The sequence below is a fragment of the Neolamprologus multifasciatus genome, chromosome 18 (assembly GCF_963576455.1).
Source record: "Neolamprologus multifasciatus chromosome 18, fNeoMul1.2, whole genome shotgun sequence".
Taxonomy (NCBI): Eukaryota; Metazoa; Chordata; class Actinopteri; order Cichliformes; family Cichlidae; genus Neolamprologus; species Neolamprologus multifasciatus.
Window position 1 is genome coordinate 21,372,229 of NC_140456.1, and position 27,995 is coordinate 21,400,223.

At 41.5% G+C, this 27,995-nt stretch overlaps 3 protein-coding genes across 6 annotated transcripts; 1 reads left to right on the forward strand and 2 right to left on the reverse strand.

The window, feature by feature from the left end:
* Window positions 1-13: 13 nt before the first annotated feature.
* mul2 (mitochondrial E3 ubiquitin protein ligase 2) lies at window positions 14-6,690 on the reverse strand. Of its 2 annotated transcripts, XM_085141984.1 has the most exons (7): window positions 6,589-6,682; window positions 5,591-5,612; window positions 5,171-5,322; window positions 2,775-2,862; window positions 2,529-2,649; window positions 2,201-2,432; window positions 14-2,087 (listed from the first exon to the last, which is right to left on the reverse strand). In XM_085141984.1, the coding sequence occupies exons 3-7, from the start codon at window positions 5,285-5,287 to the stop codon at window positions 1,611-1,613; spliced, it is 1,035 nt and encodes a 344-aa protein (XP_084998110.1). In that variant the 5' UTR covers window positions 5,288-5,322; window positions 5,591-5,612; window positions 6,589-6,682; the 3' UTR covers window positions 14-1,610. The 2 variants fall into 2 exon arrangements, with proteins under 2 accessions (XP_084998110.1, XP_084998109.1); XM_085141983.1 differs by lacking the exon at window positions 5,591-5,612 and having other exon boundaries at window positions 15-2,087; window positions 6,589-6,690.
* Window positions 6,665-17,289, forward strand: alg3 (ALG3 alpha-1,3- mannosyltransferase). The gene is made up of 9 exons (XM_085141982.1): window positions 6,665-6,911; window positions 7,383-7,482; window positions 7,567-7,714; window positions 7,947-8,107; window positions 8,279-8,399; window positions 8,514-8,719; window positions 9,178-9,253; window positions 9,726-9,871; window positions 9,961-17,289. The coding sequence occupies exons 1-9, from the start codon at window positions 6,680-6,682 to the stop codon at window positions 10,139-10,141; spliced, it is 1,371 nt and encodes a 456-aa protein (XP_084998108.1). The 5' UTR covers window positions 6,665-6,679; the 3' UTR covers window positions 10,142-17,289.
* On the reverse strand, window positions 9,277-27,990 carry vwa5b2 (von Willebrand factor A domain containing 5B2). Of its 3 annotated transcripts, none has more exons than XM_085141971.1 (23): window positions 26,802-27,989; window positions 25,599-25,902; window positions 25,103-25,303; window positions 23,342-23,509; window positions 21,779-21,985; window positions 20,836-21,061; window positions 20,579-20,736; window positions 20,199-20,330; window positions 19,987-20,111; window positions 19,718-19,894; window positions 19,497-19,607; window positions 18,663-18,865; window positions 17,636-17,750; window positions 17,088-17,273; window positions 16,156-16,366; window positions 15,748-16,073; window positions 15,151-15,388; window positions 14,489-15,064; window positions 13,884-14,012; window positions 13,755-13,805; window positions 13,279-13,387; window positions 12,362-12,485; window positions 9,277-12,099 (listed from the first exon to the last, which is right to left on the reverse strand). In XM_085141971.1, the coding sequence occupies exons 4-23, from the start codon at window positions 23,478-23,480 to the stop codon at window positions 11,338-11,340; spliced, it is 4,305 nt and encodes a 1,434-aa protein (XP_084998097.1). In that variant the 5' UTR covers window positions 23,481-23,509; window positions 25,103-25,303; window positions 25,599-25,902; window positions 26,802-27,989; the 3' UTR covers window positions 9,277-11,337. The 3 variants fall into 3 exon arrangements, with proteins under 3 accessions (XP_084998097.1, XP_084998098.1, XP_084998096.1); XM_085141972.1 differs by having other exon boundaries at window positions 13,755-14,012; window positions 14,489-14,623; window positions 14,723-15,064; window positions 26,802-27,988; XM_085141970.1 differs by having other exon boundaries at window positions 13,755-14,012; window positions 26,802-27,990.
* Between the last annotated feature and the right edge of the window lie 5 nt (window positions 27,991-27,995).

The window sequence follows — 27,995 nt, forward strand, 5'->3', positions numbered from 1 at the left end:
CTGGTTAGGGGTGACAGAAGTAGTGTGCTTGATAACTCACTATATACACTTTTCAAAAACCAGGTGCTGTCAAAAAGCATTTATGTTTTTAGAAAACCCAACATGAACCCCTGCCATCTTCGAGTTCTGTGAAATGTGTGCCTGTTCAGGCCAACACAAAACTACTTTCCTGATGTTTAAGATGAGCAGGTGGTCACCAAGTCTTATATAAGATGATGCAATCTGTACATACTTGAGCTTAATCCTGTGTGTCCCAGAGCTTTAAATCAGTTGACTTGATCAAGTGGAAATATGTAATGGGAAACTCCTATAGGAGGCTTAATTCAGCATGTGGTTGACCGAAGCCTCCAGGGGAATAACTCTTAGTTTTCCTGTAGCACTGACTTGGATCCCCTTTAGCCTTCAGAGCTATTTTAATTCTACATGGCATAGATTCAACATGGTGCTGGAAACATTCCTTAGAGATTTTGGTCTATTGATGTGAGAGCATCCTGCAGGTGCTGCAGATTTATATTCCCCACACAATTATTATTAGCATCAGCAGAAGTCTGAGTAGCTGATATAAGGCAGGGTGGATCCACGCTTTCATGTTGTTTACACCAAATTCTGACCCTACCATCTGAATGTCGCAGCAAAAATCACAACTCATCAGATTAAGTCTTTTTCCTTCTCTTGTCCTGCGTTGGTTGTTTCCTGCTTCCTTGTTATTTGTTCATAGAACGTGCACCCAGTGTGGTCTTCTGCTGCTGTAGCCCATCTGCCTCAATGTTGGATGTGTCCATTCAGATGCTCTTCTGTATAGTTTGGTTCTAAGGAGTTGTTTTACAAGTTACTTTGGCCTTCCTATCAGCTCCAAGCAGTACAGCCATGTATGTACATCTAAATGCATTGAGTGTCTGTCATGTGATCAGCTGATAAGATATTTGCATTAAGGAGAAGTCAAACAAACATAATACATAATAAACTGGGTGTGAGTGTACACGCTGTGAGTGTGCATGCACACATTAAAAGTGACACTATGGATTCTCAAATATGTGTTAAATACACTTAAATACACTTTAAGGGTAAAATTTCTCAACATTAGATTTATTTGGGTTTCAGTAAATTTCTGATACAAACAAGAATGGAAATTAAACTGTCTGAACTCTGCTCCAGTCTGCATGCCGAATATTCCCGAGCAAGATACTAACCCCAAGTTCCTCTGATTCATCCATCAGAGTACGAATGACTGTAACGGTTAGGTAAAAAGAACTTACGTAGAAAAATCACAGCAAAAAAGTGCTTGAACCAGTGAATGAGAGAAGTTGTGTAAAGTGCTTTGAGTGCTCAGGTAGTGTAGGAAAGCACTATAAAATAATCACTCTATTTACTTTAAAGTACCATCACTCGGCAGAAAATGCTAAAATAAGGCACATGAGCACTGAGCAAAACAAACATCTGTATTGCACAAGTTTACACATTTTTTCGACTTATATCCCCATATTTCCCACAACAAATTTCCATTATGGACAAAATGTTTTCACAACATGACTCACATTTAATTTTGAATTTAATAAGTAAGCAATTTAGACGTGAAGCTTCTACTGAAGTGACCTGATTCCACAAATACGTCAGACTTGATATAGAGGTAGCACTCTCACAATGCTCTGTCTACAAATAGGGCAATATTGCTGTGGCAGAGCCTGGTAGCAGGTGTGGCAGCAGCACACGTGTCCACAGTCCAACAGGACACAGTTACGGGGCTGACTGAGGCAAATAACACACATGGCCACGTCTTGAAGGTTGTCCTGGTCTGGTACATTATTTTGCAGTCTGTTAAATTCCCTTCTTTCCCGTTCCTGCTCCCTGAGAGCCTTAAGGTGGCGGTAGTAGCGTAACCCGGCCCAGAAAATGATTGCTGCCCCTGCCAAAGCAGAAGTAATGGCCAGCACTTTCCACCAAAAAGCGATGTCTTCATTCTCCCCTTGCAGGGTGTCGAAGTCCGCTGGGGTCAGGAAGTACTGTGAACCGTTAGAAGGGGGTCGGAGACTCAGAGTGCCATCTGTGTCCAGATTCAACTCGCCTACACCTGTAAGATTTGTCCCCACCTTGAAAAAACAGGTGTGGCACTTATCAATAAGAATATATTTTTAATATTGACAACAAATTGGGCTTTATGAAGTGAACACTAATTCATTCAAGTTTGAATAGAATGACTTACTTTGAGCATTTCCTCGATCTCCAGTTGACCTTTTGGCTTCTCCCCAGTAAAGTACTGTCCCATGAGGTCACCCAAACTGTGACTGACCTGGTGAAATTTCTCATATGTGACCTCCATGTCCAGCCCAGCGGCCTGTAAAGGCGACAAGACTCTGATTTCGGTATTATCCAGTCCCACTAATAAAAAGGGCACCGCCTCTATGTTTTCGTGCAAGAGTCGTTCATTATCTGTCCTGCAAAGGTAATGTGAGAAACAGTTTGCATATCTGATAATAAGGAGAAAATGTTAGATGTACTGGAACTTCAGCTTGATCTGATGATGTTCTCACCATGTACGTAAAAATCCGTTCCACAACAGCCTGTGTTCTTTCACCATGAATCTACGCAGCACACCAACATTTTCTTTGTTGTGCCAACTAATGAGAGGCTTTCCAGCTGCTTTTACACCACCTAAAATGTATACGAGCACGCATACAGTAACAGGGAAAGAGAGGCAGGCCGGTATACAAGTTTTCAGATTAAAAAAATAAATAAATGTACTAGTCCTTATCAAAAACAAACAAAAGACTGATTACCTTCAATGACGACATACCGTAGACACGCTCCTGGAGTAACTTTCAAGATGTCCTTCAGTGTTTTATCTATGGGTAACCGTGGAGCATTCTGGAAACATGGAGCACACACAGTAAATAAGACCGACTAATTAATAAGTCATGCATTTGCTTTCCCAGTGGTTTTATGTCTTTGGTGTGTGTTAATCAGCTTGCTGTAAATGGGTACTTTTCTGTGCAGTGCTAGCAATCACAGTGTTGCTATTAATTCTACAAATGACTGGTTGTAATAGTAAATCTTTCAAAAGAACCAGTTTAGTTTGAGAAAAAGAAAAGATATGTCCCTAAAAGATCCTCATGGATTTACATCAAGACAGATGCAAATGGCATGAGCTAAAAGAACAATCAGGATGTAATCAAGAAACACAGAAAGACTAAAAGTGCACAACATAAACAGCTAAAAACTGAATAAAAAGGACGACGGGTTTCAGAAGTACAGAATAAAACTTTACACGAAATGGTCATTCTTTAAATGTCTCACACCTTCATCTGTGAAATGTCAGTTGCAGCCTGATCTTCTGATACAACACCCCCATCAATAGCCTTGCATCTGTCCATTGCCACTATTTCTTCTTGCACAAATGGAGCCAACGCTTCCAAGTTTGATTTTTTTTCCCTTCAAAATACTATTTCAGTTTTATTCTTGACATTTTGTTTTTATTCTTAGAATGCCAAATTTTTGCATTTTTGTCCAAATTCTCCATCTTAACTTTTTAGTGCAATATAGCCACAGATGTGCTCACTTTTATCACCATCCATCCATCTTCATCCGCTTTATCCGGGGCCGGGTCGCGGGGGCAGCAGCCTAAGCAAAGAGGCCCAGACCTCCCTCTCCCCAGCCACCTCCTCCAGCTCATCCGGGGGAACACCAAGGCGTTCCCAGGCCAGCCGAGAGATATAATCTCTCCAGCGTGTCCTGGGTCTGCCCCGGGGCCTCCTCCCGGTGGGACATGCCTGGAACACCTCACCCAGGAGGCGCCCAGGGGGCATCCTTACCAGATGCCCAAACCACCTCAACTGGCTCTTTTCGATGTGGAGCAGCAGCGGCTCTACTCTGAGCCCCTCCCGGATGGCCGAACTTCTCACCCTATCTCTAAGGGAGATGCCAGCCACCCTTCGGAGGAAGCTCATTTCCGCCGCTTGTATCCGCGATCTCGTCCTTTCGGTCACTACCCACAGCTCGTGGCCATAGGTGAGGGTAGGGACGTAGATCGACCGGTAAATTGAGAGCTTCGCTTTTACACTCAGCTCCCTCTTCACCACGACGGACCGGTGCAGCATCTGCATTACTGCAGCTGCAGCCCCAATCCGTCTGTCGATCTCCGGCTCCCTTCTCCCATCACTCGCGAACAAGACCCCGAGATACTTGAACTCCTCCACTTGGGGCAGGACCTCATCCCCGACCCGGAGTGGGCACTCCACCCTTTTCCGGCTGAGAACCATGGCCTCAGATTTGGAGGTGCTCATCCTCATTCCCGCTGCTTCACACTCGGCTGCGAACCGCTCCAGTGCGAGCTGGAGGCCCTCACCCGATGAAGCCAACAGAACCACATCATCCGCAAAGATCAGAGATGAGATTCTGAGGCCACCAAAGCGAAAGCCCTCCGCCACTTGGCTGCGCCTAGAAATCCTGTCCATAAAAATTATGAACAGAACCGGTGACAAAGGGCAGCCCTGGCGGAGCCCATCACCCACCGGGAACGAGTCCGACTTATTGCCGGCAATGCGAACCAAGCTCTTGCAACGGTTGTATAGGGATCGAATGGCCCGTAGCAATGGGCCAGACACCCCATACTTCCGCAACACCTCCCACAGGACACCCCGAGGGACACGGTCGAATGCCTTCTCCAAGTCCACAAAACACATGTAGACTGGTTGGGCAAACTCCCATGCACCCTCAAGTATCCTCGAGAGGATGAAGAGCTGGTCCAGTGTTCCGCGACCAGGACGAAAACCGCATTGTTCCTCCTGCATCAGAGGTTCGACTAGTGGACGAACTCTCCTTTCCAGCACCCTGGCATAGACTTTCCCGGGGAGGCTCACTTTTATCACCTACAGCTTTATAACAGCGATGCAAGTTTGTTTTTACAGTGTCTAATGCAATATGGTGAAGATAAACTAAATTTTACTGTGATATATGGCTCACCTTATACATTTAAACTACTCCACATCCCGTTGTGTTGTTTCTCTACCCAGATTAATTCTTCACATCTCTGAAAAAATTACTAACATCTGAGAAGGGACCTTAACTCTTCCATCAAAAACATATGAGCTGTAATCTCTAATGAGGGGTTTGAAGTAGAAGCTTCTTAGAGGTTTAGTCTTCCAATAAAGCTAATTACACAAAATTAACAACTCACGCTGAGTTTCTCTATTGTTGTTCGGCTCTTTTTATATAGGTAGAAGGAGACGCCTGAGAGAGCAAGGCTCACTCCAAGACACGCTGCCTCTGAAATTGTCACGAAGAATCCTTCCATTGGCCCTGTGTCTCCTGTAACGGCTCCAAGAGCACCTGCACAAACATAAAAGAAGAAGAAGAAGAAGAATCACCTGTCTGTAAACCCACAGCTGCGGGGCTCATGGCTATGTTGTGACATGCTTTGATGTGCCTACACTATGTGGCAGTGATTACTGGCTGATTTGAGGTACGTGTGGGACATAACAAAGGAACTGATAATATAGCCTCTAACTGTGTACAGTGTTAATTATCTGCCATACATTTTGCACTGCAGCCTTTTGTGATAAAGAGGAACATTATTTTTCTTCTAATACAGACTTACCAGCATGTCTTTTGTTTTCACACTGCAAAATAAAAATATGGGATTAATGTTGATTAGCTACCTCCCTAGATCCATATCTGTTACATGAGCCCTGTGCATGTCCTCCTTTACTACATCTGTGCATCTTTACTGTGTGCTTCCTCAACATATTTTTACATAGGACGAAGTGTGTTACATAAACCAGGCAATATACCACAACATTCATAGCCCAAGCTGGTTAGCAATGCCCATCCCAATGACATACACAATCTATATCATTCATACACACATTATAATACAAAAATCAAACACAACAAAATGCCACCACGCACAGACGAGGTTATGTTGAAATACCATAAGAAACAACAAATTATTAACAGCTGCATAACTGCTTCGATTGAATTTTAAAATGATGCCAGTGAGACTGCTAAATTTCTCTCTGGTCTGATCAAAGGCACAAGACACATTTATTCCAACAATTTCTCTGTGAAATTTATTTCTGGTGTCCAGCAGCAAAAACATCAAGATGCAGCGTACAGCAAAGTGACTCAGGAGCTCAAAAATATAATAGAATATGACAGAAAAGACAAACCAGCTTATTAAGGTAAGAGTTAGAGAAAGTTGGAGAACAAATAAAAATGGGAAAAGCAAACAAATGTGACTCCATAATATGAAGGAAAATGATTTTGGACACTAAGCTGTTCTTGATCACTCTGACATTAAAATCAAAACTTCAACAAGCTGCAGTCACGCGTTATTTGTTGGAAAGCTTGAATATACTGTATTTCCATTGTCTGAAGTTTCATTTCTTTGCTGTGCCTTTTAAAACATGTTTACATGCTGTTATTCTCCTGATCGTTTTCCCTACAACAAAGTTAGCTGCTAGCCAGCTAACGTTGCCATGGCTCCAGTGACCTCTAAAGATTTTTTTAAACAGTCATATAAGAAACACTTATACGTTTATAAAACACATATATTTCAAAAAGAATTAGAACTAATAATAAGTTTGTTTTTTATACCTGTAAAGGAAACGAAACCTTCCCAGTATTCACTCTGCACCGTGTAGCTGACGTGCGGTGACAGAATTGTCACGTGACGAAGTCTGGGCGCATGCGTCAGTTACGGCCTCCGCGTACACGTCGCTACGCCGCAGACATGGCAGGAGTTGGAGGTGTGCGGAGAAAGTCTCCCGTTTCCCCGTCCCCGCTGTGGGGGAAACTCCATACGCTTTGGCAGGACAAGTATTTGCTCTTGTTCAAGACGGAATACACCTTGCTGGTGGTTTCAGTTTTGTGGTTCCTGGAGATCGGCATCAATGTGTGGGTCATACAGAAAGTAGCATGTAAGTAGCTGGTCGACTAGTTAGCACGCTATTGTATTTTAACGTTTATCTGAACGCGGCTGAAGGCTAAGTAGCTAGCGTCAGAAAAGTATTAGCTTAGCCTGCCACCTGTCAAAGGGAATTTACTGTCACTGCATGACCAAATACAATGGTTTACTCTCTCCCAACGTCAAATAACGTCCATTACTTTTAAGACTATATACAACCAAAAGTAGCTGTTTCAATAGTAAATACAAGAAGTAAACTTCTAAAGGCATAGTACCTGCTCACTTTTTACACGTCCACATACAAGACTTATGGAACTGCAACAGAAAAATACCAATAATATTTTCTCCTTCTTAAATTGATTGTTTGTTCTGGTTGAGTTGTCTTTTCCAGAACCTATAGTCATCGCTGAGCATGACTATTGAGCATGCATCAAGATATTCACATCCACATCATCATTATTATTAATATTATTATGTACTGCAGACACTGAGATCGACTGGAAAGCATACATGGATGAAGTGGAAGGAGTTATCAATGGCACCTATGACTACACTCAGCTGAAAGGGGACACAGGCCCTTTGGTGTGAGTTTCAAAATGATGTAGTTCTCTCCATACCACACTTTTCAGTGCAGGTCTCCTAGATAATTTGGAACACTGTTGTTGTAGGTACCCAGCTGGGTTCGTCTACATCTTCACAGCTCTCTACTACATTACCGGCCATGGGGTGAACATCCGTCTGGGCCAGTACATTTTTGCTTTTTTCTACCTCCTCACACTGCTGCTTGTCTTCAGAATATACTATCGCACCAAAAAGGTGAGCCTAATGTTAATACTAATGTGCCAGGAACCCTATATATTAAGCACCGTGTCATTTTGCTAAAACGCTCATTGAAACATGGGCGTGTCCTTGTGTGCAATTCAACTTTTATACCCTACAGAAACAAAATTTAATGTTATTTTCAGAATATTCTCACACATTAATTCATGCGTTTCTTCTAATAATTAATCTCACAAATAATTAAATCTCCTTCTTTTTTTCCCTCCAGGTTCCTCCCTATGTGTTCTTCTTTGTGTGCTGTGCATCCTATCGGATCCACTCCATCTTTGTGCTCCGTCTCTTTAATGACCCAGTGGCCATGATGCTGCTGTTTGCAGCTGTCAATCTCTTCATAGATGGATACTGGACTCTGGGCTGTGGCCTCTACAGGCAAGTGTGCACTCGTCTTTAAAGCGGATACTCCTTTATTGGCTTTCCCTAGATCAACAAGTGGCACCTGTACATCTTTAATGTGTTACATACCTTCTACATTGTCATTGTTAATTTTTCCTGAGAGTAGCAAGATGAAATTACAACTCAATCTTTTCCTCTTTCTGACAGTTTAGCAGTATCTGTGAAAATGAACGTGCTTCTCTTTGCCCCTGGATTACTTTTCCTCCTCCTGTCAGAGTTTGGTCTAATGAAGACGATCCCCAAGTTATCGCTGTGTGCAGGCATACAGGTAAATATACACATAAAAACAGGTACAGCTTGACTGTAGTACTCTGTCCACAGTAAATTTTAGCAAATGACTGTATTTTGCTAACATCATCTCTTTCTTTATCTTATGTGGCAGGTTGTGTTGGGGCTCCCTTTCCTCCTAGAGAATCCCGTTGGTTACATGAGCCGCGCCTTTGATCTTGGCCGCCAGTTCATGTTCAAGTGGACGGTCAACTGGCGCTTCCTGCCAGAATGGCTCTTTTTGAATCGCTACTTCCACTTACTCCTGCTGGCCGCTCATCTGCTCACCTTGCTGCTCTTTGCCTTCCGCCGCTGGAAGAGGTGAGATAGACTTTGAATGTGCCAGGGATACACTGGGAACAAAACCAGGGATTCTGGGGGAAAAAACAAAACTGAGGGTTACAGTCACAGTACCACATGCTTTAGCTTGTAAGTAACTAGTGGACCGTTGAAAAACTCTTTTTCTTTTTACATTTATCAATGCTTTGCATGATAACATACTGATCAAAACCACATCATTATGACAATGCAACAAGGTGTCATGAAAAAATGGAAGGCAATTTCAGTAGGATTGTCACTACTTTATACTCAGCAGAGACATTTAGGCCACAAGGAAATGCAATTGATTTCTAGTAACAGCACTAAATGGTTGTTGGTATTTCAGGGTTCTCATCAGTCAGCAGCAGAAACCTTTTTTTAAAGTTATATGTTTTACTAATACACACGTACCTCCTAGATCTCTAAAATGGCAAATAACCATTTTCTCTCTGTGGCACCAGACCAGGAGAAAGCATCTTTGAACTTCTAAAGGAACCAGGCAAGAGGAAAATCCCGGCTCAGAAAAGCACTGTGGATCATATCCTTTTGTTCCATTTCAATCTACTCCTGTCTTTAATGTGAAAAATATTTTTCTGTAAGTCTGTTGTTAGATGTTAATATGAATCTGCAGGCCTTGTTGACAGAATGAAAAAAATCATACAGAAAACTCCTCTCAGCAAGATTTGTGGATCTTAATTATTTTGAGTAACTGGGTCAAGATTTCTGGACAGAGAACCAAAAACCTAGCGCTTAAAGTTTCACTGTATTCAAGAGAAGACAGACATAGAGTCACAGGAAAAAGAAGGTTTTCTCTTCCAAAACTCTGCAAAATCAAAAAAACTTGTGGTGCTACCTGTTGTGGGAAACCCGGTGACAAGTGAGCACCTGAAATAGCTTTGCTTTGAACATTCTCTTTACAGGACACGGGACATGGTAAAACAATGCTTAGCAGATTTTTTCTTATGATCTTCCAGATATGCCTTTTTTTTTTGTCCTTATCTGAAAATCACAGATTGTGCTGATTCTGTTCACCTCTAACTTCATCGGCATGTGCTTCAGTCGCTCATTGCACTACCAGTTTTACGTCTGGTACTTCCACTCGCTGCCTTACCTGCTGTGGAGTGGAGGTGTCAAGAAGCTGGCCCATCTGCTCAGGTGAGACAGAATCATAAGTCCTGAAGCATAGCACCTCCCTGAACACTCTGCCACATCTTAATGAAAAACTGTTTTATTTTTGCATGCAGGGTCCTGATCCTGGGTCTGATCGAGCTTTCGTGGAACACCTATCCCTCTACTAACAGCAGCTCAGCTGCCCTTCACGTCTGTCACCTCATCATCCTGTTATGTCTCTGGCTAGCTCCACCTTTGCTTTCAGCTGCAGCAGAAACACAAGAGCAGAAAGCTGTTAAGGACAAACGCCACTGAGCCCCGGCCTGATCGGACCAGAAGTATTATTCGGCCGAATCAGCTGACAACAAGCCCGCTCCATCCTCCTGTCTTTGATCCTGACAGCACCAGTGCAAAGGGCGGTCGCTGTGGTAGACTGTTTATAAGTGAATTAAAGGAGCCATTTAAAGCTTCTCACTGCTTAAAGTGAAGGATGCATAATGTGTGTGCAGACTGATGCCCACATGATGGAATAATATGCAGTTGCAGAGATAAGAAGAGAAAATAAGAATTCTCAGGTTTAGTTTTAGATAGAAAATAAGAAGAGTGGAGGCTATGAGAATGTCATGGATGTTATGCTGTGTGGAAAGAATTGATTACATGGGCTATATTCCCACTTACTGTGGTACAACTACACTCAGTTCATAATTCCTCTGGTCTAGTCATGTAGGCTGATATCATCTCAAGTTTTTATTTACTGGTGCTCAGATGATCGTATATTGAAAGTGTCAATAATGTGGATAAGAACTTGAACACCAAGCTTTAAAATAACTGCATAGCAAGCGTAAGCTTGTGGCATTTCCTCTGCCACAGTTATGAAACATAAGTATTCTCTATCGAAGGGGATGTTATTTGTATTTTTACACAAATGTGTAAAAGTCAGCTGTGGACAATCAGTCTGTTTGTCTGATTTCTGTAACTTGTCATCCTCTGTTGTGAGTGGCCGCACTCATAGATGGATTTAATGTGAGAAACATGCAGTAGACTGAAACGGCAAATGGATTCTACTAAACCCGTGTGGTCTTCATTGTTACACAATACAACAAATGGTTGAATTTTAGTGTGTTTTTTTTAATTATTTTTACCAACAATCATTTCACTGTTTAAAGCTCATCTTTGTTTAATTTATCAAATAATCATCTTGATAATCAAAATCTTCATTTTACAGTAACTGTGATTACATATTTGGTATAGTAGTATATTATACTGGCTGCAAACTAAAAGCTAAACTACAAAAAGCCCATTTAGATGATAAAGGCATATTTGTGATTGCATAAAACACACTGATCATAAAAGGCCCCCTGGTCTATGGCATGTAGTATTAGAATGAACTTGGCACTGCCTAAGTTAATAAAACAGGATTTTTCCATGTAAAGGCATTTAGTCACTATCATTGGGAAATGGTGAGAATGCTAACAATCAGAGTTGGCTTGGTTTCTTCTGAGATAATTGTCTCACATATTATTGGGGTTATAACACAGCATGTTCAGCTGAATGTTCTCATCCCAGTGGCGCAGCAGCAGGAACAGCTGTCTGGCTGCTCCCTTAAGCCCTGCCATGTCCAGTCCCTCGGGCAGCTTCTGACAGCGCAGCCATGAGTCTGCTTTTGCTGCTACCAGTTCCCACTCCATAAAGTAGCCGGCACACCGGTGCTCTAGCCACGCTAGGGCCACAGCTGTGGCCCAAGTTGAGCCCTCCAGATCCTCTTGAGCCAACTGGCTGCTCCCTTGGAGGTAAGCTTGCTCAGGTGTAGAGCCTTCATATATATCTGTTTCTGACCCACGGCCACTGTCTTCTTGGCCGAGGTTCTGGTTCTGAAAGGGGCTGATGGATAACTCCAAAGAACCCTCTTCAGAGCTGGGGAGGTCAGTGGGAGAGGTGACAGGGTCTTGGTCAGAGAGGTATCTTCGGCGAAGCCTCGATTCCAAAATTAGGGGAGTATCATCTGGAGTGTGGTGGAAAGGTGGAATGGCTGGTCTGACAAAGGAGCAAGCGGAAGGAGAGAAGGTAACGTGGTGACCAGAGGGAGCACCAGGAGGTTTGGCAGTAGTGGACAAGGATGGAGCACTGGGAGATGTGCAGCGTAAGGCTGGGCTGAGACTACGGCGGTGGAGACTGTATGGCGATGCTCTTTTAAGGCGGTCCAGAGGAATCTGGACACAGTCAGAGTAGATCTCAGTCAGAAGAAAAGCTCCTGATGCCAGCTGCAGACGAACCTGAGGAGTCATAACAGACATGGGTAATGAGCACACTTGAAGATGAGTGCACAGTATTACGATGCTTTGCCTTTAACGTGGCAGTGTTTCTCTTTTGCACACTATTTGTCATAGCACGTGGTTTAACTTTCCAAAGTTCTTCTGCCTTTAAATGTCGACTGACTCCAGGAGTTTGCAGAATGAATTTGGGAGCTGAAGGTATGTATTGTGTGCTGGGTAAACAAATAAAGTGGACACTGTTTTTCATGTTGGCACAGCTCACCAGGGGCAGGTAGTCTGGAGCTTCACTTTCAGGTTGTTTCTCAGTCTCGGCAGATAAGCAGTGGGACTTGACAGGCACCTGCTTTCCTGATGAAATGGAGGACCTGAGCCTGCCCAGCGGGAACCTGGAATTAAAAAACAAAACAAAACAAAACAGGTACGCTAAAAAAAAAAATCTAACATTTAAAGATGTGGGAGTTGTGCGTACACCCTTCTGGTCTACATGTCATTATAACACTGTTGTTTCAGTGTGAACACTACGGCTAACTAAACAAAAGACAAATTACATGGATTCAGAGTGTCAGATTTAACAGGAGCCTCACAAAAAAGAAATCCTATGAATACTTCCCTATCATCTACATCAGAATTCACTACAACAGTGAGTTTTGCAACAACTTTTGACAATTTGCAGTTAGAAACCTTTGTTGTGAAGGAAGTCGCTAAAGAAATGTCACGTGTAAGGGTTGTTGGGTTTGCATTAGCGTGCAGCTGCAGTGAACAGCCATATGCCTGTGTGAAAAGATGAACCCTGACCTGAACAACATTCACTGCATCAATCACGGTTAGAACCTACGGTCTGTGCTGTATGAGTTCCAGGGCCGAGTTGTTTTCACATATTTATTAACTCTTAAACTTCAGTAAATTGACCATCATTCACTCTCAGGACATTTACAGATGTGGGTAAACAGAGTGGTAATGCTGTGGCTCATTTCTTACATTTAAGTAACATGTGCACAAACAGGAGTGTGTACATGAACAACTTTAAAGTAGGAGCTTTTCAAGAAACTACAGTATTTGTTTTCGTGTCTTACTTCTTAGGGGTTTTTAGCGCCTTTTAGTGCTTTTATGCTGTTTATTTTATTGCATCTTTGTCAGTCTCACACAAACTATTAAAAGAGTTTAATATGAAAGTCTTACCTGGTGCCAAAGAAGCTCTCCATTGACTTGCTCTCTATAGATCGCTGTGAGCGAGTGCTCGAGGTGCCTGTTGCCATGGCTGTAATGTAGTAGGAGCTGCCCCCTACACCTGGACATTAAAACATTAAATTGTATTGTTTTATCAGCTCAGTGATAAAAGTGGTGTTTTCTGATTGTGCTTAAAGGCTCAGCTCATCCAGATTAAACAAAACCGATCACAGGTCTTTTACATGGATCTGGAACTAAATGAATAAAAGCAAATATGTCTGTGCGATTGGATACCAATAAAGTTAAGGAAGATTTATTTAGATGAACTGATCCTTTAAGAGCTTCTTCACAAGTTGTGTGTGTAATGGAGTCGGGGGAGAGGGGTCCTCCTTTTTCTTCTTCTCACCACAGCTTTCTCTTCAGAAGCCTCGATCCTCGAGACTACTTACACCAGAGTTTTCCCTGAGCGAACGGACAGCAGTACTTACTAGAGTCCCAGGATGTTACACTACAGGGTGAGGCAGGAGTGTCATCTCTGTCTGAGAGATACAAAGATTGTTGATGACCTAAAGTCTTGATAACAGAAATGGCTGCTGGCATCATTCGGTCGTTCTTACCTGTAGAGTTCCAGGTGTCTTCCACCTCTGCACTGTCTCCAGTGGTGTGCCGTCTGCCCAGACCTACAGAAAAAGTCCTCTGCCTACGAATGCCTGACTGAAAAGCCTGCCTGTTTCCCAAATGTAGCCCTGCAGACACACACAAATAAACAGAACACAATGTGGACCCTTAAAAATATCAACTGAATCCAACAATAAATAAAAATAACATTTAAAATGGTGCTTCTGTAATTCACTTAGCACTGTTTTCCTTAAGTTAGAGAATTCAGAAGAGCTATTGATTTTCCTTCCTTCCATCTGTCCGTCCATCCCTCCATTATCCAAATCAAGGTCAGGGGGATCAGATACAAATACAGAATTATACAGACCTGTTACTGCCAAAGTCTTTCAAGCTGCACGTTCTAAACTTGCAAACACATAAAACCAGGCTTCAAAGAGAAGACAAATTCTAATGCTTGATTCCTCATAACACCAATGAGAAGATCAGGATTGTTCTTTACAGATATCTTATTATCATTGACAAGTAAACAAAACGTCCTGGATGAGTTGAGAGTTCAGTTGAGCTGAGAGTTTATTCTGTGTATGTGTGTTGGTGGGTGGCACACCTGTGGTTTGCACATCCATGTCAGCCAAGCCTTTGTTGGGATTGCTGTCAGTGGTAGTGAAGGCTGTGTACATACAGATGATGTTACAGTGCTTACTTGTCTGGATAGCCTTTGTACGATATCGCTTTGCTGAGCCTAAAAAGCCATCAAACAGAGGAATAGTAAGAGATGCACAGTAGTTTGGAGATAACGGCACATTAATCAGTAGGAAAAAGCAACCGGTAAACCGCCCACCATGTCCAATGTCGCTCTCTTTCTCTGCCATTTTCTCAAAGTCTCTTATAACTGAGCGAGCGGTCAGTTGGTGAATGATCTCCTGCCACGATTTCCCTCCTCTTCCTTCTTCACCTCCCCTTCCATATACCCCACTTACTTCAATGTCCTGATTCTCAGGGGTCCAGAGGTGCCCCAGGTCTACAGTGACCTCCCAGGACACAGGCCTGCCACTCAGGACACCATGAATAAGGGAACGGCACTGGCCTGGGGGAGGACTGTCAGGCGGGACAGCAGTGAAGAGATACTCTGGATCTGTGAAACTGTCCCAGTCCAGAGGGGAGGCGGGAAACAAGAGTCCATCTAAGGGGCAGAGCGAAAAATAGGATAGAAATTTTACGGGACTGAATAAATAAATATGATCCTATTTTCTTTGCAGTGAAACTTACTGGAGTCGGTGAGGCTTCTGTGGGACGCTGTCCCTCGTGGAGTTGGCTTTGTCTCCCCGTCACTTTCTTCCAGCTTCCCTCCCAATGTTTGGTCAAAGGAGACCCTCTCCAGAGCCCTTCTCAGCCGATGCATCTCTAATTCACCCTGGGGGGACGAAAAACTTCGCGCTGCCATCGTCGAACGTGCTAGTGCTTTTTGAATCCTACGAGAATCCTCAGCTCCATCCAGACACCCGTCCTGGTTAAAAAGGGGGACAAGCAAAGAGAAGTAGGTTTGGGTTTTGCTTTTTCTCTGCTTTTCTCTGCAGTGATATATATCAAAATGTTCAGTATGTTACGATCATTAGATTAAAATGTATTTGCCATGTTGCAAGAATAACTTTGCAGCGACTTCCTGTGATATACTGACTGTGTGCTTCAGCTGTACATGACTCAAATAAGCAGCCTTTTTAATTGATTTTAAAAGACCTTTTTTCCAAAGGAAAGATAGAAGTTTATAGTTATATATAGTTGTTATATTTTCATGTCTTGTTTTGTCTGTGTGTTCCCAATTACTTACTAAATTCCAAAAAAAAGTCTGTCAGTCTTTAGTCTTACTTTTTTGGTCCCACTGTCCGGGGATTTGACTGAAAGGTCTTGCTGCCATGATGAGTCTGCCCAGCGAGACAGGGATGATCTCTGTTCTGGAGGGGGCATCTTCTCGAGGCCTTGGGGCAGAGACCCTGTATCGAGCACTGGACCAGAACAGTGAGAGCTGGAGAGAAAGGCCCCGTCAGAATTTGAGGCATGTATGTGAGAGTGGGACTGCGTTTGTAGACTTTGTTCACTGCTGAGTGAGCAGCGAGTGAGGACGTACTGCTCCTGAATGTAAGAGCTCTCCTGGATCCTCTTCCTCACATCGCTGGACCAGTCCAACTCCCCACCTATAGTGGACAAAAGCCTGTTGTTAGCCACTGTGGTTTAAAGTGTGCTGGCTCGAGTAAATGCTCGTGATGAGTGACCAACCTGGACTGGTGCCTGTGTCTGTGTCTTTGGCACAGGAGAACTCAGAGGATATCTCTCTAGAAATTTCCCTCAGTGCTTCCTCCAACTCAGTGCCATCTGCACATGTCACCACAGGCATGAGCTCAGAGGCAGGAGGAGGTGAAAGCTCATCGTTCGACTGGCCAAAAACTGAACCCGTAGAACCACAAAGTAAATCTTTGTAGCTCTGTTCCTGAAGCAAAAAAATAAAATGCAAAGATTACATTTAAAAAAATGGTACAGTACTGTGCAAAAATATGGGGCCAACCCTCACTTCTGCATATTTTGGTAGAAAAACTGGAAATGGCTTCAGCAATGTATTAAAATATACATGTACAAAAATACAGCTTATAAAGCAAAAAGAAAGAGTTTGAAGCTCATTAGAATTCTACAAAGTCAATATTTGGTATGACGATCTTTTTTTCTCCAACATAGCCTGAACTGTCTCTGCAGCGTTCTCATAGGTTCTCTAAGTAATCTTCAGGAATAGGTTTCCAGGTGCAAAAATAATACTTTATATCTGCCAAACTGTGTTATCTTTGACATTTCTCATACATTCAACTAAAGGAATGGGAACAAAGTGCCTAAAGATGCAATTTAACATTTGTTCTTTGCTAAGTTGTCTGTTATGTGGAGACACAAGACTGGTTCATCCATTTAGTTTGGTGTGTTATTTATGATTGAATGATTCATAGGTCAGTTATAGCTCTAAAGTTGGTCAGCTACAAGGACTGGACTAACAATGAGCGAAAAATCAGCAAATGTCCAAAGATAAACTCTGCAAGAGTTTCAGAAACCCTGGAGAACTCTTGCTCAAGAACACTGTAAAAAATACAATAACATTTGACTCGAAGCAACATAAACAAATAAGTGCTGACTTAATATTTTACATGGTAATGCACACAGAGTAATACCTCTGCTTTTTTTGCTTTGAAACTGGTCATGTCGTAAAGCGTGCAGTATCCTATGAGGCGATTCCCGGGGTAGAGTGGAGGGATTTCATTGGGTGTAAGAAGAGCCTCCATGTTTTCTGGCAGATACCAGTCGATCCGTACGTCAGTCAGAACAGGTTCAAAGGCTTTCTTCAGGGACTTGATTAACTGTTGCAGAAATGGGGAGAAGAAGTAAACTTATCAAACTAATTAAAAAACACTTTTTCCGTGATTTGTCATAAGCTAAAAAATTGGTAAACGTAAACTTATACATGTATATCTTCAATGGCTAACAGTTGTTAAACTAACTATAAAAGCCATACTATGAAAGTACTAAAGTAAAATAACTCAAAATTATACTTAAATGCTTGAGTAGTTATTACACTTTACGACTGCTAGTTGCTTTTCTCTATGCTGAAATGCTAATGTAATGCCCCAAGGTTTACATATGTATTCTTTCAAGACTTTGCTTTTAATTAATTTGCAATTCTTTTCACTCCAATAGGTGGCAGTGCTGCAGCGCTGCTGACCTTTGGCTGGAGTCTCTCCTCATCATCCAAGAACTCTGTAGTCCCTCCTGTCAGTTTGGCAACGCCCTGCAGGAGTCTCCTGCAGGCTCGTGGACCAAGGCCTAGGCCAAAGCATCTGCAAAGGGGATACAGTGTGTACATTACATTTTTATCACGTCACAAGAGAAAATTTAATTATGATATTAAATTGTGGATGATTTTCACTGTTTGTGTTATAACAGTTTATTTTTTATGTCTATTGAAGTAGCCTGAAAATAACCTAAAATGTTGCTTCTATGTTGCTTACAAATAGAAAATGTAGAGTCATCAAACAGACACTGGTGGAGATCACCAGCCATTTGGCTAGCTAAGAGTTTAAATGGCTCAGGGGACGGAATAATTGAAAAAGGCTGAGTTCTTGAGCAGCAATCTGGCTGGCTAAATATGGAAACAGAAGCTCAAAATTATGTACAACACCTTCTCAGCTGCAGACTGCAGTGAGATGGCAATATAATTAACAATGGGCAGAATTAGATGTTTTCCATAAGAATAAAGAAACGAACAAACGTGTTCGTAGTTTGCTAAAGGACAGCGAAAAATTACAGTGGAGAAAGTCAGTCCGACAGGCGAATACTAATAAGGCATAAATGGAGTCATTCTGCATCTGGGGAAAACCAGAGGGGCGTGACTCTTACTGCAGAGGAGAGCACTTAACGGGATTACTGGGCGGGGCTGAAAAATACTTCAAGCCTTTCTTTTCTTTCTTCCACAGAGCTTTGCTCTCAGGTCTTTATGATCACTGTTTGCTTGGGTCCACACTTGCTGTCCTCCCCCATATACTGTCTCTGTCATGTTATTCACCTGGTTCTGCCTCCATTCACTCTCCTTTACTTATCTCCTGCTTCCTAACCTCACAGATTTAATGGTTTATTTAATAATGCATTTTTATTAACCAGCTGTTGCAACTATTGTCAGTTTTATCTGTTTCTTGTCATGATAGATAACTAGCTGCTCCCTCTGTACCCTCCTTCGCACATGATATCCATACCTGCCAGCACATGCGTTTCTGCGTACTAGCTCCAGCACTCTAGCTACATTGCTGATGGATCCATCTGTAATAATAAAGACCTGGCGAGGGTACGAGCGCTGCATGGGTTGTTGAAAGACCCAGAAGAGCGCCCCCAGCAGGTTGGTGCCTCGCATGTCAGCTCTCATCCTCTGGACATACTCGTAGGCCTGAGTTAGTGTGACCTGCACGCAAACACACAAGTGATTAAAGTGGGGATGCAATCAGATCCTGAGTAAAGGAGGGAGAAGCAAACAACTCCTGTCGAACCGCAGCGCCTGTGCAAACATGTTGCCAGGATAAATTTACTGTTTGTTATCAGATGCACTAATTAGCCTGTGAGGGAAGCAACAAATTAAATCAACCCTTTTCTAATAAAGACAGCACAAACAAACACACATTAGCACCTGCCTTAAAATGACCTCAGTTCACACGGTGGATAAACATAGCTGTCAGAGCAGGAGATGGAGGGACACGTCCTGCCTAAGTGAAAATGCATGAAAGGCCACCATATGGCGAGGAGAATGTGGAAAGACTGTTTGTGCTTGCAGCCCCGGGTCTGGATAAAACCTGATACTCTGCTACTAAGGCAACCCAAGAACTGACCTATTGCCTGATTAGAGAGTAGAAAACAGAACAGATAGTCCTGAACGACTGAATGACATTTTGTGTTCAGAAAAACATCATCCAAATGCTCCATGTGTTCTCATTTACTGGAAGGGATTCACAGATATCATGAAAAACACTGAAAATCTTTTAAAAATGCCCAATTCAGGGAATTTCCTAATCTAACAAAGCTCACTAGGTAATACTGACATCAGTGCAAAGCTTGCTGGAGGTGAACAGGGGCTTGATGGTGGTACCAAATCCCACAATGTTGAGCATTGTGCCAGAAGGTAGACTCTTGAGTGCCACCACCATGGCTTCCTGTCAGAATAAGAAAGCATATACAGGATGGAGCCAGAGTCATATACATATATATACATTCTCAAATCTGAACTTCATGTTTTATTTGCATGCTTTTGACTACTGCTCACTTTCACACGCTGGATGTTGGCGCCACTCATGCTGCCACTGCGATCAATGAGAAACAGCAGCTCCCTGGTGGCTTTGTGCACTTCCAGAGGATCACGCAGCAAGTCGGGGCAGAAATTGAGCATCAACACGGGGCTGCACAGAATGTCTTTGTGGTATCGCTTCCTGACAAACTCCAACTGCAGACGAAGAAGGAAAATCCACAATGAAAGCTTAACGTCTTGAGAAAGATGTATTTAAATGCTTGACAGCAGGAAAAAAACAAACAAACCTTTCTTTCAGGTTCTGAATCCTTGCGGGTGCATCGGATGAAATCTCGACGGGAGCATATTTGCTGTTCATATTGGCTGAAGGAGAGCCTGCCTCTCTCTAAGATGACCAAGGGGCTGTGAGGTTCTGAGGAAGGGTTTAAAAGTCAGAATAAAAAGAAAATCACAGCAATGAAAAGTTCAGACCTTCCCAAACCACTTTGTCATTGCTCACCGCTGAGGTGCAAAATAATCTCTATGTGTCTGTCATAGGGATGCTCCTGTGCCAAGGTGATGTAGGTGGCAGAGGCACTTTGGGCACTTGGATCTGCATCTGCCCTCAGAGCGTGAGTAGGGCTCTCCAGTCCTATCAATAAAGAGAGGCAAAAAATGAAAATCAGTAAACATATTACAATGTTTTGAATGAGTTAATTTTTCTTTACAGCACACACTAGTGAAGATTAAATCTGTTTCATCGTCTGGCTGTGTTTGGACTGAGATCGCCTATAAAGCTATTCATTTTATTCAGTAATGAGTTTGCCTGCTGTTCTCATAATTCGTAATGGTTGAGATGAAAACCACTGAATCAGCCTTATTTGAGGAGACAGGCAGTACCAGCCAGCAGACAGGCCCCTCTGACCAGCAGCTGGAAGTTCAGCTCATAAGGTGCCAGGTTGACAGCTGGGCTGGTGAAGATGGCGTGCGCACACTGCTGCTGAGAGTGCACGATCCGATCTTGTTTTCCTGAGGTGGCACCAAAACAACTGGTCGCCCTACAAAAACAAGAAAAAAAAAGCGCACAATGGAGTTTTTTAGGAAAATAATATGAAAGAAGTGGGGAGAAAAATCAGGAGTCCACGTCTGATAAATACCCAGTTTCATCAGACTTCCCTCCACTTTCACTCTTGCTTGGAGTCATTTTCCCAGTGACAAGCGGGGTAAGGAGTGTGGGGTAGACGATCCGAATGGCCCCGTTTTCTAATGTGGGAAGTTCTAGCGTCGTGCTTATGATGATCGACACTATATCCATGGGGCCAATGACTCCGGTGCCCACGATGAAAGTGGTTCTCTCCAGGTCCTCATCCAGGATCAGATGTCCTAAAGCCCAAAATACAATGTTGTGTTAGAACCTTATGTTAAATTTTCAAGACTGTCTGCGACATCATTAATAAATATGAAAATACATGTAGATGAATTTGAAAAGAGCACATGATTAAAAACCTAGCACACAAACACATATTAATTGCTGGTATTTACTCAGAATAATCCATCACCATCAGCTGAATTAAATAAACTGTTCTGTGGTCTGCAGTTAAGTAGATATGTTTCTACTAAGTGAATGCCGTTACAACATTAGGCAGGGATCCAGATCAGATGGCCTTCCTCATCTGACACAGAAGGGACTTATCGTACTGAAGCCACATTGTTACTGCAGCATCAGTACACAAATGTTTTGCAGTTATATAAAACATTTTTATTATAAGCTAAAAGCCTATTTTATTGCTTTAGTGTCATGCAGCATCAGCATCAAGGGCTTTTCAAAATAAATATATGCATTTCACAAGTGTAAAGATGGCTTTTTCAGATAGCCCTCTCTACGTCTGCGCTAGACTGTCTGCAAGGAGAGAAGCAATGAATCATGTCTGCAGCAGTATCCATAAATAATATTATATATCATTTATAATATTATATATATTTAAATGCAAGCTGGTATAACTCTAATGTTTAATTCCTTACAATTCTGAAATTGTATCAGAGAAAAAACTTCAACATAATATGTTTGCCTTCACGGCATTCTTCCATCCTCCTCCTCACCGTTGGTGCATTGCATGTCTAGACTGGGGCTCCCACAGCAGCCCCACTCCAGGCCATTCCCTTCAAGACCAACTCCAGGGCAGCAATCCAAACAGCAATCCTTTAATTTTCCTCGGCTTTGGATCTGGACCCCAACCAACCGGCCTGCAATCACGGCTTCAAAGCCCACCACAACCTCCTTTTCACCGAGAGGGTATATGAACACACCTGGATGAAGGTTACAGACACACAAGCTGCTAAGACACATAAAACTGAAACAGGCTTTTGCTAAAGAAATGTTCAGAAGTAAAATAAGTACAGTAGATATTTCTAAGATTGGGGGATCTGGAGCCAGTTGCATACCTTAAGTTCTCTTCTTAGGTAAGACATAATATGAAAAACCTTAATACGTTTCTTTTGTCAGGATGCTAGTTTAGCTTGCTGGGTTGAATGGGTGACTGAGCCGTTGTAGGGCTTATGGAAGAGCCTGGGTTCAAATCTACCTTTGAGATTTGTCACTATGTGTCTTTCCCCCAGCTTTCCTTAACCAAATTTCTTTCAAAGAACAGGCTATTTTTTCACTGAAAGATATTTTTCAGCAGTAAAATAAACAACAATTGCTTTGCTTTTTACCTTACATTTTGTGCTAAGTTTACTCTGTCATAAAGGAATGAATCCCACAAACACATTTGCTTTTTTTTAAATTTCCTAACTTATCGTAATAAATCTGGCTATACTGTTAAGTCAGATTCAGGGCTACCTGAGGTCTTTTCTTCTTCTTACTTGGCTGACCAAGTACTTGGTCTTTTGTGCATCACTTTGACTGGCTGTAAGGTATTCATTAAGTAGAAGATAAGCAGAAAATCTTACTTGAATAAAGTAAACACTTCAAGGAAACCTTAGGGAGAAGACTTAAAGTTGTTTTGTGCCATCAGCTCCTGCTGCGCTGCCCAGTGGCAGCTTTTTGAACAAATTTAATAGGGGCAAAGCAAATACTATGTTCAGTCTTCTGGAACATTCATACAGGGGCTCCTGATTATTAAAGGAAGTAAAAAACTTGTCAGTTATTCTGAATATACAGAAAAATGGTAAATGGCCTGTATTTGTATAGCGCTTTACTTGGTCCTAAGGACCCCAAAGCGCTTTAGGCAACGGGTGAAGTGTCTTGCCCAATGACACAACGTCCGAGCCTGTCGGAGCCGGGACTCAAACCGGCAACCTTCCGATTACAGGACAAATGCCCAACTCTTGAGCCACGATCGCCCCGATCCATGTTAATAGTCATACTACTATTGTTTGTTGTTTGCTTGTTTATTTCATCGAATGGCCAGTTTTGGTCATGTTGGTTTTAGATGTCTTTGATAATGATAAAGTGCAAATAAACATGAAAGAGATTTGTTGATATTTACTCTTCATCTTTACTTCAAAGTATCTGGTGTTCCTCACGGGCCAAGTCTTGTCCCACTCCCATTTTTAATCTGGAACTATGATTATCCTTTGCACTCAAAAGCTTTTTTTCTTGTGTCTCATGGTATATTATAATATCACAGTTTAGCTACACTAAACTTGGCAGTTAGTACTCACCTTCTACAGACTCTATGTCAGCGTTGGTATAGGTAAGGTGCGCAGTGATGCCCATGGAGCAACCATTAGCACAAGATTTGATGCAGGAGGCTTTGAGTAGCAGTGGTTCCCATGTAGAGCGGTTTCTCAGTCCCACCATCTTTTCTGTAAAATTAAGCCTCTGCCCTGCTGGTTGGATCAAAACACAGGTACACAAATGGCCAGTAGAGACACGAAGGGGAACATGTGAGTGTGCATTTAAATTCTCTCATTTTCTATTCAGAGCACAATTACAATGATCCTTGTAAATCAGACCTGATTTTTGCTGCACAAATTAACACTAAACAAAAACAGATAAGTTCACAATTTTATGTGTATACACAATGCAGGCCATATATTTCTTGTTTATATGTGCAGGCATATCAGTTATTGACAATCTAACATCCTATTGTGTCTCCTCAAGCTCGTAGCAACCAACTGTGATAGCTGGAGTATAACAGGCTTGGTTAATCATTAACACTGCAGGTCAGCACTTGCGCCGTTATGCATCATGCTTAGCATTTGCAATCAGCTGCTAATCTCTATGCAAAGCCACATGTTCTTAAAACTGCGGTGCCATACTTACTTCAGTCTTTTCTAACTGCAGGAAGAAATAATACAGTATTAAAACTTGTTAAGATATGTCCTAATTTTCATGTATGCAATTAAAACTGTACTCAATAAGTCTTCATGACTGATCACGTAATAACTGTAAGTGCAACAGGTGCTGAAACCTATGTATAGCTTACTTAGTGAGTGGTAGGGTGAACTAAACTCTGTGTGTGTGTGTATGTACGTGTGTTTGAGTATGCACACATGGGTGCATTTGTGTGCGTACGTCTGTGTGTGTGTGTGTTTGTGTGTTTGCTGTGATCAAGGTAATGGTCTTTTCACATCTACCTTTCTAACAAGATCAACAGCCTCCATCTGGCTACTGTGCTCTCAGTGCATAACAAGCAAATAAATGCCTAGTTTGTCAAAGTAGGGCAAAGTAATACTGCTAGAACACACGTGAAAGGAAATGTACAACAGCGGCCCTCTTTGGGCTATTCAGAACAAGATCTCTGACAATGCTAATGAATAATCTTGATAGAAGATCTGTTTAGGTTTATTGCTGACAAAAAAGTAAGACACAGATAATGACATCTTTACACAGTGCGTGCATGCATATAATACATATTGTAGAATAAAGATGAAAATTATGTATGCATGTACATATTAACCTTCAAGAGTTGTGCCTGAAACAAGTTTATATATGTATATATATATATATATATATATATATATATATATATGTATATATATATATATGTATATATATATATATATATATATATATATATATATATATATATATATATATATATATATATGTATATATATATATATGTATATATATATATATATATATATATATATATATATATATATATATATATATATATACATACATACATACATACATATATGAAATATGAGAACAAATACTGCAACATATCCTGTAACATATTCAGGTGCATGAAAAAGTTGTCATGGCACCCACTATTGAATCTGTATGCATTAAAAGTAGACTGAAATCTTAGAAAGTGATGATTCTGTGTTTGTTTGCCAAGATTTAATCAAGCAGTCCGGTGTTTGCAGTAGCAGAGGTGGTTGCGAATTGGCTCTGGGCAACACTGCAGTCTCCTCATGACAGTTACAATCCCCAGATAACAAGCAAAATAATCGTCCAGGAACACTTACTGTGCCGTGTCTGCTAATTTGCCTCTCTGTCCAGTCCCTGCATCACTCCGCCACCACATCTGCTTGCGGGTTTCCCAAGTGATATGTTAGGAGTTTTCCTGTTAACAGATACTGCTTTCTGCTCTCCCTCCCTCTCTCTCTGTCTCTCTCGCTCCCTCCTTCTGTCTCTCCTTGCCTCTGTCCATAAATCCAGCAGTTGCCCTATAAAGAAAGTCAAGTCACAAAGCACTGTCATAAATGCATATGCATGAATGAACAACAAATATGGTACAAAGCTAATAGCTGATAAAAACATCTTCATGTACAACTGATTATTTGGCCCATTCATGCATCTACTGTAGCTACATAAAGTCTGTACAAATGTGTTTTCATTGCCTGGCAACGCATTAAAATGACTCTTTCAGATTAACAACAGGTCTCACTGCTGCTATCAATCACCAGCATGCATCTCCACACGAACCCACATTTCCTGTTATGTGAAATGTCATTTGCTTACCTGCTTTGACCTGAGCCAAGGGGATGATCGGAAACTATGATCGGGAACCTGATGTTGAGGCAAAAGCTCAGATCGGTAAGTGAGGCAGAGCCTGCTTTTCATCCAGACAATTGGCCGTGATGGTAGCAGCACCATAATTCATGGCTAATGGTTTGGCTAGGGAGAGGAAAGGGGAGGTGATGTGTTCTGCCTCTCCCAACAGGTCAGTCAGAAGCAGCAGCAGCAGCAGCAGTAGGCATGGGAAGGTGACACCAAGGAAGGAACAGGTTTTTGTCCTCCAGTCTACATTTCAGTGGGTCTAACACTGCAAATAATTAAAAAATTTATTCAATCTGTCATCTGAGACCATGGTTTGAAATATGAATTTTGCAGAATTTTAAAAAGTATAAAAAATCTGTTAAAACAGCATCACAGTTGGGTGGATTTATGGTGAAGCAGTAAAAGTTCTGGAGTTTTGAATTTGACAGAAACTCTAGCTATGCAAATTAAGCTCATTGTTAGATAAGTATGAGAGGCGCCTTCATGAGTGTAAAGAGGTTTTAGTTCAGGATGCAAACCTGTAACTCAAGAACAGAAAGGCCTGATTAAACTGCCAGGTGAAAACGGATTAACTTTAACTAAAAATAATGGGAAGAGTGTGCAGGGGGAAAGAATGACTGCAAATGGAACTGGGTCACTAATTTTACTAATGATGCAAATTCTAATATTCATGAACTAAATTTAGATGATCTGATCGGATTCAGTCAACTGCTGCAAAAGTGATAGTGTGGCATCACACAACACAGGGGGATAGTGACAAACTGAACCAGGGGCTTCTTTAAACAAAGAAATGTAACAATCTTAAAAGTTGGACGTCTTGTACTGTTTGCAAAACTATAAGCAGAGAGACTCACTAACAAGCAGCAAAAAACAGCTGCAGAAAAGGCCCGGCAGAGCATCACAAAGAAAACATGCTGATTAAAGAAACTTAAAAAATGAAAACATTTCTGTCACTGCTAAACTTAATGTCACATATGTAAGCAGATATATAGATAGAACATTTTGCAAGACAAGTAACTGTATTCGTTTTATTGATTATTTGTTTATTTGCTTAGTTTTATCCACTACCTTTTGGCAGTTCAATGTGCTACAGGTGTAAGTATGTGTGTTGGTGTGTGTGTGTGTGTGTGTTTGTGTGTATGAGACAGAAAAGCAGATACATACAAAGAGAAAGGAAGCAGGTAAGGTCAGCATAGTAGAGTACCATCTCCTGATAGTTCACCTGAAGAGCACTCTGTTTGTTTTTGATGTTCATGGGAAGACATGAGACACTGTACAATACTGTCTGTTTTTCATATTGCATCATTCTTTATCATTAAATTAATTAAATGGTGCATCCAATAAGCACATATTAAACTGCCATATTTGGATTTATTTATGATGAATACGAATACATCACTAAAACTCATTTTTTGTTTGTGAATTGTACAACAGAAACACAAAGGCAGATATAGGGAGAGAGCACGGGGTGATCTGGCTAACCTTTCTTCCCTGTGCCTTTTAATCCAGTAGAACTGTAATTGTGTGAAAATGTAAATGTAAAAATGTTATTAATATGTTGCATTTTAAATAAATGATCACACTTGAGCAACCAAACAGTAATTAAAAAATCCCTATGATGTTCCTACAGCTAGCTAGCTTATTAGCTAGGCTAGCTTAGCTACTTAGCTGTGATGATTCTAGTTGCTCCTTTAGCTGACCGATATAGACTATATTCAGCCATTCAAATAATATATTGAGTACACCTAAACTGAAAAGAATTATTTTATTGAAATGGAAAAACGTGAAGTATTAAATGTCTGCATATAATAACCCTTTCATATTAACTGTCAAGCTAACCCCATTTTACTAATACAGCAGATCTAAAACAACAGAAATTAATCCAGCCTAAAGTGTTGGATCAGAAGAAGCTGAAAGCTTTTCAGAGTCCAAAGATGCCGAAGCTGGAGGAAAGCATGCAAGCTAACAGCTTAAGCTAGTTAGCTGTAGAAGTAAAGATGGATTTCTTAGAAGAAGCTTAAAATAAGAATAATGACATTGGCCAGTTAAGTAACTTTGTATTAACAATTCACAGCAAAAGCAGTTTCTTACTTTATTATTTTTATCAATATAGTCTAAGGAACACAGTCACTTACAGGCTTTAAATATCTAACATGATCTTATATAAGTAGTTTTTTTTTTTTTTTTTCACAGTTTCTGTTATATAAAAACTGAAGATTATAAATTGAACTGGATCTCAGCAGAGGGTAAATACTCTACCAGACTGAACTGCAGAGCTATTAAAACAGGAGGTTTCACTGCTGTGACACTAGATGTCAGTCTTTACAAAGCTGCTGCTTGTGGATTCTCTTTTTGAAG

What these genes read in the sequence shown, in the direction of transcription:
- vwa5b2 (XM_085141970.1), bottom strand. Translation starts at nt 23,480, where the DNA reads ATGGTGGGACTGAGAAACCGCTCTACATGGGAACCACTGCTACTCAAA. An exon ending in AGACACAGGCACCAGTCCAG is followed by an intron (nt 16,074 to 16,155) that starts GTTGGTCACTCA and finishes TGTCCACTATAG; the next exon opens with GTGGGGAGTTGGACTGGTCC. An exon ending in CATGGATGTGCAAACCACAG is followed by an intron (nt 14,013 to 14,488) that starts GTGTGCCACCCA and finishes GTGTGTCTGCAG; the next exon opens with GGCTACATTTGGGAAACAGG.
- alg3 (XM_085141982.1), top strand. Translation starts at nt 6,680, where the DNA reads ATGCGTCAGTTACGGCCTCCGCGTACACGTCGCTACGCCGCAGACATG. An exon ending in GCCTTCCGCCGCTGGAAGAG is followed by an intron (nt 8,720 to 9,177) that starts GTGAGATAGACT and finishes CTGTGGCACCAG; the next exon opens with ACCAGGAGAAAGCATCTTTG. An exon ending in CTCAGAAAAGCACTGTGGAT is followed by an intron (nt 9,254 to 9,725) that starts CATATCCTTTTG and finishes ATCTGAAAATCA; the next exon opens with CAGATTGTGCTGATTCTGTT.
- mul2 (XM_085141984.1), bottom strand. Translation starts at nt 5,287, where the DNA reads ATGGAAGGATTCTTCGTGACAATTTCAGAGGCAGCGTGTCTTGGAGTG. An exon ending in ACGGTATGTCGTCATTGAAG is followed by an intron (nt 2,650 to 2,774) that starts GTAATCAGTCTT and finishes TATACATTTTAG; the next exon opens with GTGGTGTAAAAGCAGCTGGA. An exon ending in AACGGATTTTTACGTACATG is followed by an intron (nt 2,433 to 2,528) that starts GTGAGAACATCA and finishes TTACCTTTGCAG; the next exon opens with GACAGATAATGAACGACTCT.